Raw genomic sequence first — 13209 nt, forward strand, 5'->3', positions numbered from 1 at the left:
AGGCACAAACAAAGTTTGTGCCTGAAGTATCTTCACGACTATGCCTTACACTTGGATAAAGGATTAAACTAAATTTATTATAGTCTAACCAAGTGGGAAAAAACTTCCAACATCTTTCTCTAAATCCAGAGTAATTTAATAATAAGGTGAGACACCTTTTGGCAACTCGTATAGATAAATATGACTTCTCCATTGCTTCCATCTTGGTATCACCACCTCTGGGTCTGGCTCCCACTGGCGAGACCTCAATAAAGATCGAAACCAGTCTGAGTAGTGGCCCTTCCATTAATGCATAGCATTATACATGTCTGCAAGGAGATGTACTTTGCAATCAGGATGAGTTGCCTCAGTCCTGAAGATACTTCAGGTGCAAAGTTTGTTTGCTTACATTTGGATAAAGAATTAAACTAAATTTAACATATAGTAGTTATTACTAACATCGTGTTCCAACATAAAAATGTGCACAAACTCACATGGAGAGACGATACAAGAAAAATCTCATTGATTATGTTATAGCTGATGGTAATTTTTTTCCCAGTTCTGGACTCAAGAGTATATAGAGCATTTGAAATAGGTAGTAATCACTATTTAGTTTTGAAACCAAATAAAATTGAAGTTCATACTGAAATGAAGAGTGTGTAAGAAAGTTTTAAAACAACTCAGATGTGAACTGTAAACTCAAATACACAAACTTCATTCAAGAAAAAAATGAATGAGTAAGGACAGGAAGTGATAGTTACACTCTATAAGATGCCAATTAGGGCTCATTTGGATTTCTGTTCAGAGACCTGGTCACCTGGCCAAATTGGTGATAGAGAAACATTGGAAAGCATGCAGAGGAAAATAACTAAGATGATTCAGGACTGTAATATTGAAGATGAGGACAGATTGAGGGAATGTGATTTTCAGAGATAGGAGGAGGAGGGTGATAAGATCGAGATGTATAAGCTAGTGAGAGAAGCCTATCAAATAGATATAGAGGAATTATTGCACAGGATAATGTGTGATGTAAGAACTAGAGGTCATACCTGGAGGCTGTACAAGGGTCATATAGGTAAAGAGGTGAAAAAGAGATTTTTTTTTGCTTGGTGGGTGGTGAATGAGTGGAATGCATTTTCCAGAATGGATGATGAGTGCTCCAATATTGAATGTGTTCAAAGCAAGGTATAATAGTTATTACGGTCAGTGAGTATTCAATCTTTGACGATGAGAATTTGGACTCCATGGAGTCTTGGAAGTAATACTAAAATACTAATAAGAATACTAACTCCCAACAGGAATGCCGTCAGGAATACATATTCATACTGGAAGTAGAAACAGCCATCAAAATCCTGAAATGCAGAAAGCAGCTGGAGTAGGAAATTCAACCAGAAATTGCCAAATCTGGAGGTATAAAAGTTTTACAGTGGCTGTACCATATAATTCAGAAGATCCAGTTAGAAGGTCAAATTCCAGATGATTGAAGTAGATTTCATAGTTACCCATCTATAAAAAGGGAAACAAAACTGAATGTGAGAATTGCAGAAGTGTTTCCTTACAGAGTGTTCCTAGTAAGATTTATGCACGTATACTTGAGAAAGGTTAAGAAAAATTGTTGAAGAGAAGCTTGAAGAACAAGCTGGCCAAATAGAGGTTGTCCACCATGGAGTCCAAATTTCATCAAGTTTTCACTTTAAGACAAATAGTGGAGAAATCTTGGGAATAAAACAAGAATTTGTATTTAAGTTTTGTAGATCTGGAAAAGGCATATAACAAGGTGCCAAGAGGAAAGCACTTCAAAATGCTACAGTTATGTGGTGTAAATGGGGCATTATATCGAGCAGTCTCTCTATTTAAGCTGCAAGTTAGCAATTAGAATTTAACAATGTACAGGAGATGGTTTTATGTTAAATCAGGTGTGCAACAAGGGTACAGATTATCTCCACTGTTATTCATTATCATATATGGATCACATTATGAGGGAAAGTGGTATTAAAGATATCAAAAAAAATTGGTGGTGATGTTTATCTTAGTTCTTTTCTTTATGTAGATAATGGTATGCTTCTGAATAAATCCAGTACAAGTCTGCAAGATTCTCTGAGTAAATTGAACAACCATTGTAATATATTTATTATGAAAATTAGCAATAAAAAGATAAAGACAATGAAATTAGGCAAAAACATTGACATCAACTGTATCCTGAATGGTGAACCTATAGAACAAGTAAAACATTTCAACCATGTAGGCAAAATTTTACGTGAAGATGGTAAATTAAATATGGAAATAGACAACAGCATTAGCAAATTTGTTATGGTAGGAAGTCAACTGAATAAATGTTTATTGTGATGGAGGTGAGAGAAGACACGCCTTGGACTATGTTGTATGCAGATGACAGCGTGCTGTGTGCAGAATCAAAAGAAGAAGTGGCAGCTAAACTGGAAAGTTGGAGGAAAGTACTGGAAAAGAGAGAGAGGTATTAGACTGAGCAGAGGTAAGACAGAGTATATGTGTTGCAAAGTGGATGTCAACCAGGAGACAGATCTAGAGCTGGAAGGAAATGTCGTCAGGAAGGTCAGTGACTTTAGATACTTAGGTTCAACGATGAAAGAGGATGGTGAGGCTGAGAAGGAAGTGGGATGCAGGATTCAAGCAGGATGGAGGAACTGGAGAGAGATGACTGGAGTGCTATGCGATAAGAGGGTACCTATCAATCTTAAAGGCAAAATCTAGAGGACAGTAGTGAGACTAGCTATGACATATGCTATGGAAACTGTGACCCTGAGGAAAAATAACATCAGCAGGATGAAGGTAGCGGAGATGAGAATGCTTAGGTGGATGTGCGGTGTGACCAGAAAGGATCGTCTGAGAAATGATTATGTAAGGGGAATGGTGAAAGTTATGAACTTAGGAGCAAAGATACAGGAGGTTAGGTTGAGATGGTTTGGTCGTGTGATGAGGAGGGAGGAAGAGTATGTGGGAAGAAAGGTCATGTAGATGGATGTGCAGGGGAAGAGGAAGCGCGGATGGCCAAAGAAGAGATGGAAGGAGATTGTGGAGGAGGACTTGAGGATGAAGATCTTGGATGTGGATACAGCTCAAGACAGGAGGTTGTGAAGGAGACTCACAACAAACAGCGACCCTACTTAAGTGGGAAAAGCTGCAGAAAAAGAAGTAAATTAGCTGTATACAAGACAGTGTTTAAACCAATTTTAACTTTTTGATCTGAGAAGCTGGATTAGAAATAAATTATTTGATGAAAGACTGAAGACTATGTATGAGAGTTCTTAGATTAGTGAAGTGAATAGATGGCTTCAATGTCAGTATCACATTAAAAATGTTGATATTAGGAAAAAACTTGTCATTGTTAGCATTTAGGAATGTGTTAGTAGAGCTTAGAGCTAATCTCACATGATGGGATCACTTAAACAGAATGGAAGAGGAAAGATTACCAAAACAAGTGTCCTTTACCAGGTTGGCAGGAAAAAGACCCAGAGGGAGAAAAAAAGATTTATGTTGATTAATACAGTAAAAAGTGTCTTAGAAGACAGAAATGTGAGATCTAATAATAATGTTGGAGTCTTGACAGATAGCAGATTAATTTGGAGGAAAATTGTTGATTCAGAAGTTAATAATCGTGTGACTTTTTCCATGTAGTACCATGATAATTATCCTGTACATATCAGGAATTTGATGATGATGAATCAACAGGGCTCTCGGTTTGAATCCTGTGATTGGCATGAATGTTTGCAATTGTCTTTAGGTAGGAGATCACCTCTCAATTTACTAGTGATCTGAAATGACTTTAAAAAGTTCCATGTTTGGTCTCTAAAGTGTTTCGGGATTATGTGAAAAAAAAAAAAAAAATAAAATAAATAAATATATATATGTATATACATACATATATAAACTTAATCTTCTTCTTCTTCTTCTACAGCTTCTCCCACTTAAGTGGGGTCACTGTTTGTTATGAGTCCTCCACACCTTCCCGTCTTGGGCTGTCACCACATCCAAGTTCTTCATCTTCAAGTCCTCTTCTACCAGCTCCCTCCATCTCTTCTTTGGCCGCCCACGCTTCCGCCTTCCTTGCACATCCATCTGCATGACCCTTCTTCCCACACATTCGACCTCCCTCCTCGTCACATGACCAAACCATCTCAACCTTGCCTCCTGTATTTTCGCCCCTAAGCTCATAACTTTCACTGTTCCCCTTACATAATCATTTCTCAGACGATCCTTTCTGGTCACACCGCACATCCACCTAAGCATTCTCATCTCCGCTACCTTCATCCTGCTGATGTTATTTTTCCTCAGGGTCACAGTTTCCATAGCATATGTCATAGCTAGTCTCACTACTGTCCTCTAGATTTTGCCTTTAAGATTGATAGGTACCCTCTTATCGCATAGCACTCCAGTCATCTCCCTCCAGTTCCTCCAACCCGCTTGTATCCTGCATCCCACTTCCTTCTCAGCTCCTCCATCTTTTTCCACTGTTGAACCTAAGTATCTAAAGTCTCTCACCTTCCTGATGACATTTCCTTCCAGCTCCAGATCTGTCTCCTGGCCACCGCCCACTGTGCAACACACATACTCTGTCTTACTTTTGCTCAGTCTCATACCTCTCTCTTCCAGTACTTTTCTCCATCTTTCCAGTTTAGTTTCCGCTTCTTCTCTTGAATCTACACACAGCAAGATGTCATCTGCATACAACATTGTCCAAGGTGCATCTTCTCTCACCTCCTCTGTTACCACCTCCATCACAATATTAAACAGAAACGGACTTAATGCTGGCCCTTGATCCAAGCCAACTGTTACTTGAAAACTTTCTGTCTGTCCCAAACAGGTCCGAACACTTGTCTTCGCATTTCTGTACATTTCCTGCACCAACCTGACATATTTCTCCGGCACCTTCTTCTCCTTCAGACACATCAAGACTTCTTGCCTTGGCACTCTATTGTATGCTTTCTCCAGATCAATAAATACCAGATGTAGCTCCCTTTGTTTCTCTCGATATTTTTCCATCATCTGTCATAACCCAAAGATAGCATCTGTTGTTGAACTACCAGGCATGAAGCCAAATTGTTCCTTTGAAGCCAAATTATCTCTCAATCTACCATCAAGAACCCTTTCTAGGATCTTCATTGTGTCATTGTGTGGAACATCAACTTTATTCCTCTGTAATTTTTACAGTCTTGTGCATCCCCTTTACCCTTGTAGATGGGAACAAGAGTACTCTCCCTCCATTCCTCGGGTATATTTTCCTGTTGGCAAACTTTCATGAACAGGTCCCACAGCAGGTCAATTCCCTCTTCCCCCAGTGCCTTCCATGCCTCCACTGGAATTCTGTCGGGGCCCACCGCTTTTCCATTCCTCATCCTCTTCATGGCCTCCGTCATTTCCATTCTACTGATGTTCTGCACCATCTCCTCAGAAGGCTGCCCATCTCCTCTGTGAGTGCTTGCATTTTCCTCATTCAAAAGTCCCTCAAAGTATATTTTCCATCTGTTTCTTATGTCCACATCCCTCCATAATACTCTTCCTTCAGCATCTTTGATCTGCCTCACATGTATTTATCCGGGCTTGGGACCGGCACCTATTGAGGCTAGCTTGTCTCCTTCGGTGGCTGCATAAGACGAAATGACTTAGCAAGATAGGAAAGACTCACCCCTAGCCCTCGAATACTCTAATAGCATCAGGGGGAAGGAGCAAGGAGAGGAGAAAGAAGAGGAGGGACCAGTCTACAGAATATATATTACATGAAGTAAGGCATGGTCCAGCATCAGGTACCTCGGGTGTGCCATGCCCGTACTCACTAAAGTGAGCCCTTGAGGAATATATAAACTTAATGAAAATAGAAAAAAAATCTTAGCCTGCCTGTGGTACTAATGTACTATAGGTTTACAGTCTTTTATGGGTGGAAGTCACAAATAAAGAAATAAATAAACTTTATCCCTCCACACAACACTATTATTCTATAGGTTTGCAGCCTCTTATATTAGAAATTTGTGTGTTTGTGTGCATTGCTTTTTTTTTTTGTAAAACAATAGGTGCTGGCAGGAAAAATTGAAAATTAGAATGATATGAAAAGAAAATCACAAAATTATTGACTGATATTTTTACCTCATAATGTGATAATGTTTTCATAGTAAGAATAGATGAAGTATATAACGTACAGTTTGTAAGCATAAATTTATTGTACCAGTATGTAAAAAATAAGTAAAATGTGTAGTTTTAATTATTTTAATAAAAATTAAATACAGCAAATATCTTAACAGTAGATGTAGTGAACAATATAAATTTCATTAAATAACTAAGCTTATTTGTATGCTAAGTAAACAGTTAAAAATTACTGAATATTACAAATTTTTAAATATAGATATCTATATGTTACACATTGCTGTAAATAAAGGTACCAGTGTGCTATATTTCCCCCCCCCCAAAAAAAGCACTTTATATACATATATATATAATATAAAATAGTTGTTTTAAGTCAGTTCATATATTGTAAACGTTATCAATGATGTAGATGTAGAAAAACATGGAAAAGAAGAAGACTAAGGTAGATTCATTTAATAATGCGTTTTGAAAGCTGAACTGTAAGATCTTTCAGGTATTGGAGACATGGCAGTTAAGACTGATTTGGAAGAAAACTATTGATAGGAAGCTAATAATAATAATAACTTAACTACATAGCAGTCTGTTTTAGTATCCTGTATACCACAACAGACTACGCAGTCACATCTGCTCCTGATATGCAAGGTCACACATCAGGAGCAGATACTACATTATATATATATACATTTCATTTCTGATTGTTGAATTTTGCAAATATTGCATTGCAGTGGATGTAATAAAACTTTTATCATTTTATTTTATTTTATTTTTTTTTTTTAAGATTTTGGTTTCAGTAACTACTTTGAACCAGGAAAACCTTTGTCAACGTGGTGTGGAAGTCCTCCTTATGCAGCTCCTGAATTATTCGAAGGGAGAGAATATGATGGACCAAAAGCAGATATATGGGTAAGTGTATGAATTTTTATTTGCAGGAATGAAAACATCTGCTATTTTTTGTTAATATTTGATAAGAGTATACACTATTCATTTTATAGATAATGTTAATATAGCATTTTCATTATTGATTTTCAGATTTAAAAAACGATTTACACAGTTTTGCTTTTAGTTTAAAACTTTCAGTATCTCTGTTTTCAGCTGTTTATCTCAGTAAATGCATAACTACGGTAAAAGAACTTAGATTGAATTTTTGTAGATAAGCTTATACGTTGGGTAGATATACTTCTAATTTTTTAGGAAATGACAACTTAAACTAAATTATTAATTATAAAACTTTAATAACTAACTATATTTCGGCAATGGCACATTGCCATCTTCAGGGATCACGAAACAATGATATGTTCATGCAGGCACTTACACTAAGCAAATGAAGCTGAAGAAAGGCAACTGAAATTGTGTTTTAGTTTTACACAGTTCCCAAATGTGATCTCAAACTGTGTGAAACTAAAACACTGATTTACGTCACTGAAGGCTCTCTGCATATACAGACACACTAGCTTCATTCTTCTAAGGGAGCAGATTGCTACCACCTGCATTCTCTTGGCTGACACCAATGAAACTATTTGTGTGCTAGAGCTAGAGCTTTCTGCTACACTGAATGTTGACCTTCGGATGACCCTTTCCAATGTCTCTAATACTTCAGCTGAAAAAGAATTTCAAAGAATAAAATGCCAACAATATCAGACTGAATGTAGCTAGTGTTCTTACCAAAGCCCAACTACCAAAAAGCAACTTATCAAAAGAAGAATTCCAAACTCTACAAGAAATCAAGAACAACAGAAAAATAGTAATTACTAAAGTGGATAAGGGAAATGCCACTGTGATTCTAAATAAATCAGATTACACAGGTATGCTTGCCTCTTTACTTTTATATCAGTCTACCTACCTCCCTATAAAATATGATCCCAACAGCACCCAAATCAGAACACTCCATAGGTTCCTTAAGAAGGTTACCACTTGGCCTGTGTGACTAACAGACTAAAAGCTTTTAACTCTAGACTCTGTACTACCAAAAATCCATAAGCAAAAAATGTACCATTAGGTCCCATTGTGGATGGCATTGATTCTCCCACATAAATTAGCCAAACATTTAGCCAAAATGCTCACACAATAATTTGGCAACACACCTTCTCACATAAAAAATAACTCGGTCCACTTTAAAGCCAGTATAGAAGATCTCTCACTCCAACACACTGACATGATGGTCAGTTTTAATGTCGCCTCCTTATTCACCAATGTACCAGTCAAAGATACCGTAGACCTTGTCCAAGCCAAATTTTCTCCCGATATCTCAGCCCTATTTCAGTTCACTGTGAACTCAGGCTATTTTGTTTGGCAAGAAAAATACTACAAACAGACAGAGAGGACAGCAATGAGTTCTCCACTCCTGGCCAACTTCTTTATGGAGACTTTTAAAGAAAGTCTTAAACTCTGTTCCATATAAACTCACTGTTTGGCTATCATCCACATCCACATAATGTGTTCACTATTTGACCACATGGCCTGGACACACTCCACAATTTCTTAACACACTTAAACAACCAACACCCCAGAATCCCGTTTACCTTGGAAAAGAAAAACAACAACAGTTTCCTTTTCCTAGATACTCTGATTACATGCCAGCCTGATGGATCCCCAGCTTTCTTTTTACAGAAAACCTACACATACAGGTAGATACATTCACCAGCAGTCATCCCCCCCCCCCCAACAATATGAGAATATAAAAACCCTATATAACATGGCAAAATTAATCAGTTCAGGTAACAATGCCCTAACTACTGAACTTAACCATATCCTTAACATCTTCTTAGCCAATAGCTACAACCCCAAAAAAATATTAAAACCAGTTAACCACAATCCCCCATCCCCCATTCTTCATAGAAGTGATTACTCTAAATCTATCACATCCCATATAACCAGGGTACATCTGAAAAACTAACAAAAATCATAAGAAAATATGACCTCACAACTAGTTACATAATCACATAAGAAACTGGCATCTCTTCTCTGCTCCACCAAAGACCAACCACTTCCCATAGACCTACCTGGAGTATACCAGGTCCCTTGCAGTTGCAAACTGCCTTATAAACAGGCAGGGCAGCCAATATCAGGATATCTAGACACAAGGACTACATCTTGTTCCACCAATAGAGCCACTCGGGACTTGCTGACCATGCATTGGACACCCACCACAGAATACTCCAGAAGAAGGCCACTTTATTACATCACAGCAAGTACAAATATGAAAGATTATTCCTTGAATCAGCCTCAGCCTGAAAAACTTCTCAAACCTCAACAAATTTGGGTGCATGAGACTGTCCCAAATTTGGGAAGCTTACATATCTAAGATCGTAAGCCCAGCAGCCAAGACAACCCAATTTAGCCCACTATGGGTCACCTTTTAGGACTCTTGGGCTGACTTCAGTTGCCTTTCTTGAGCCTCATTTGCTTAGCAAGTGCCTGCATGTCCATATCACTGTTTTGTGATCCCTGAAGATGGCAATGTAACATTGCCAAAATATAGGTAGTTATTAATTAAGCTTTTTATAATTAATGATTTAGTTTACGTTGTTATTTCCTAAAAAATTAGAATCATGACTTAGACTGAACTGACTGAAAACAACTGGTTTTTGTTATGAATATCTTGTAGCATCATTGGTATATGACTGAGTTAAGTCTGGAAAATTTAAAGACTGTTTTCCTTTCTGATAATGTGTTTATATTAATTAAAGATGTATTGATTTAAAGTAAGTTTAAACATTTTTAAGATTTAAAAAATATATATATGATTTGAAAGTACAACTTCCCACACTTTAGGTATTAGTTGTCTATCATTGTTATTAAGATTGTACAGATTGTAATAAATAAGGTTTTCAAACATAAGATTCTGTGGGAAGTTTTTGGTATTGAGACCACATTATTATGAAATTAAAGAGTTTAATAAAAAAATAATCAATTAAAACCTGACAAGTTTCGTAAGTCATACAACTTATCATTAGGGGTACTAGTACCTAGACGTTTTACACAACAAAAGCCTATTAACAATTAATTACACATTAGATGTTTTTGGTAGCTTCGCAACTGTAACATATAATTGATAAATCAGAATACAAATGGCAAATTTGTTACTGTATGCATGTTGGAACATTATTAATTGTTATCACGTTCTGTGGCATCATGTGTGTTATAATATTCTAAGTCTGTGGCAGTTAAAATTTTGATGAAAGCAGACCATACTTGATGTAAAATTAAGCCTTGATTTTTATTGCATTGTGTAGGGATCCTAAGCATTTGCAAGGCATCTTTAAATTTGCTCTAAAACAGTTACGATCAATATATGACATTTTTGTTTATTGCCAAAGTACTTGATGGCCAGTAGTAGTTGTGTGGAAATGCTAGGCTTGATTTATGCTCTCTTCTTTTATTAAACTCTTTAATTACATAATAATGTGGTCTCAGTACCAAAAACTTCCCACAAAATAAGGTTTTCCTTAAATAAAAGGCAATTTAAGATGCTTTGGTGCAGTAATTAGAATTAACCCACTGCTGCAGAAAAAAAATCATGTTCTGAAAAGTTATGACATACTGACCTCCTTGATTTTGGATTACCATGAGTTCCAACTTCATGGTAATCCAAATAATAATTATATGGATTTATAAACTGAATAAAATCCTGATGTTCAGAAATCTGTTTCTCTTCTGATTACGAGGTGGCTATTAAATAATGAGACTGGTTGCAAAAATGTGGTTTATTATTACAGTTGTACAACTTAATTGTTATCCCCTTCAACATACTGTTGCATACGAATTTTCCATTGTTGGAAGCAGTGCTGCAAGTCATCAGGGGTTGTCTGCTTTAGTAGCGCTGACATTTTCTCCTTTACCTCATCCACTGACTGAAAATGGATGCCTTTCAGTGTGGATTTCAACTTCGGAAAAAGATAAAAGTCACATGGAGCTAAGTCCGGAGAGTAAGGTGGATGGTCCAACAGTGGGATCTTCTTATGAGCCAGATACTGCTTTACAGACAGTGCACTGTGGGCTAGAGTGTTGTCCTGATGGAGAATCCAAGCGTTTTTCTTCCATAGATCAGGTCTCTTCTTCCTCACTCGTTCTCTCAGCTTGGCCAGAACCTCAAGGTAATAATGTTTGTTAACTGTCTGACCGGCTGGTACCCATTCAACTATTACCATGCAATTGATATAAAAAAAACGATAAGTTTTGACTTGCTCGTTCTTGCTTTTTTCATTCTTGGTGACATGGGAGTTTTCCAGTGCATCGATTGTCTCTTTGTTTCTGGATCGTACTGGAATATACAAGTCTTCTGACATGTGATGATCTTCTCCTGCAAGTCTGGCTCTGCTGTTAGCCATTCCATGATGTCAGCACAAATTTGTTTCCGGACGTCTTTCTGCTCCTGACACAAATTTTTGGGAACCATTTCGGTGCAGACTTGGTTCGTGTTCAATTGCTTGTACAAAATTTGTCATACAGTCTCCTTATCAATGTGCACCATGTCTGCTATCATCCGATTGCTTAATTGGCAATCATTGCGGACAATTTCATTAATTTTCATAACATTTTGTTTGGTTACTGCCATTACAGGGCAACTCGGTCGTTCGTCATCTTCAACGTTTTCTCAGCCTTCAGCAAAGTGCTTGTGCCATGCAAACATTCATGCACGGGACATTACATTATCACCATACACCTCTTGCAACAGTTTCAAACACTCGGTCGGTGATTTCTTCAATTTCATGAGGAATTTGAGGTAATGCGCTGCTCGAGTTTAACATTAGACATCGTTCCGGCAAAGCGACTTCACGCGTGTTTCTTTTATAACTGCCTGCAGACTAACTGACAGCGAACAGTGCTTATCTCAACTGCTTCCAGAATCTTCAAGGTCATTCACGGTGCAAATGCATCCCACTGTTATGAGTACACGATTCGCAGCGCACCTTGTCTCGTTATTTAATAGCCACACTTCATAGACTTTACATATACCTTCAGGGGGATGTACAAGAACAAGTTACATCATTACTCACTTCCTGTCAACAATTTTCCTGCAAATTAATCTGTTATATGTTAGGACTCTTATTATTATCAGATTTTATATTTTTATCTTCTAAGGTGCTTATTACTGTATCACTCCACCTACATCTTGGTCTTCTTCTGGGTCTCTTTCCTACCATTTTATCATTTTCCTACCTAGTCAAAATCTTGTTCCTTCTTTCATCCAAAGCTAATTATTACATAGAAAAAAAAAGTTTCAGTACATTACCACCTTGACGTGTTGATATCGTGATTCTTTCGTCCGTCCTTTGTGAGAGGATACCTTTCTGCTACGGTAGGTTGCTGCCATGCGGAAGTCACGTGCTCATCACGTATTGGGCATTTTTCTTTGCTAGACACACGTTCATCTCATGGGTTGCTATCGTTAATTCGACCGCCATCAAAGGGAATCCTTTGCTGTCTCACATCAGAAAAACCTTTACCGATGGCCCGAATTGGAGAAACTGCTTTCATCTCATGTATAGCCTTGTCCGACTCGCGTCAGTCAGCAGCGGGGAAAAGTTGCAGCTCGTCGTCGTCAAGCTTCCTTCCAGTCATCAGCATCACTGGTGTGCACGAGAAACAGGAACAGGCAGATCCAAAAAAAGGGACTTCAAACACGTGAACTCACTTTTATCCTACTTCATTGCACCCTCTTTCTGCCTTCAAATGTTGTTCACGGCACTTTCCTATTCGTATTACGAAGTGGCATCACACCGCTGCTCCTCCTCAATGAGCGCTCTTTTCGTAGAATGCGAGTTCCGTTTGCTTTCCACAAATGCCTCTGCCTGGTTTACGTCATCGGCGGTGGCCAGCTAGCAACCTTTGGACTTTTGTTAGCACTTAGCTACACGTTCTTGTATAGAGCACAAATTAACATTCACTTTTTTAACAATATATTTATGCTTAGACATGCAATTTTTGTTCTGTTTTTCTAAAGAATATGTGACATGTTCTCTCATATAATATGCTTACTTTGCTAACGGTACAAGTATTTTCTTACTTAGTATCGTGTTTTTGTTAAATCCTGAATGAATGACTTTTCTTGAAAGAGTCCTCATTCAAGATCCAACACTTCCTTTCTGCTATTCTTCTTAACTATTTCTGAAGTAT

The 13209-nt window shown here is 37.6% G+C and overlaps 1 protein-coding gene across 3 annotated transcripts in view; it reads left to right on the top strand.

The window, feature by feature from the left end:
* The window catches only part of Sik3 (Salt-inducible kinase 3), a 328804-nt gene that overhangs the window by 144427 nt on the left and 171168 nt on the right, over window positions 1-13209 (top strand). For all 3 annotated transcript variants that reach the window (XM_090406156.1, XM_090406154.1, XM_090406155.1), the window contains exon 5: window positions 6872-6996. In XM_090406156.1, coding sequence (XP_090262282.1) covers window positions 6872-6996 — 125 coding nt within the window. The remainder of the gene's footprint in view (window positions 1-6871; window positions 6997-13209) is intronic.

Source organism: Typopeltis vanoorti, chromosome 16 (genome assembly GCF_054136105.1).
Source record: "Typopeltis vanoorti isolate ZY-2024b chromosome 16, IOZ_Tvanoo_1.0, whole genome shotgun sequence".
NCBI lineage: Eukaryota > Metazoa > Arthropoda > Arachnida > Uropygi > Thelyphonidae > Typopeltis > Typopeltis vanoorti.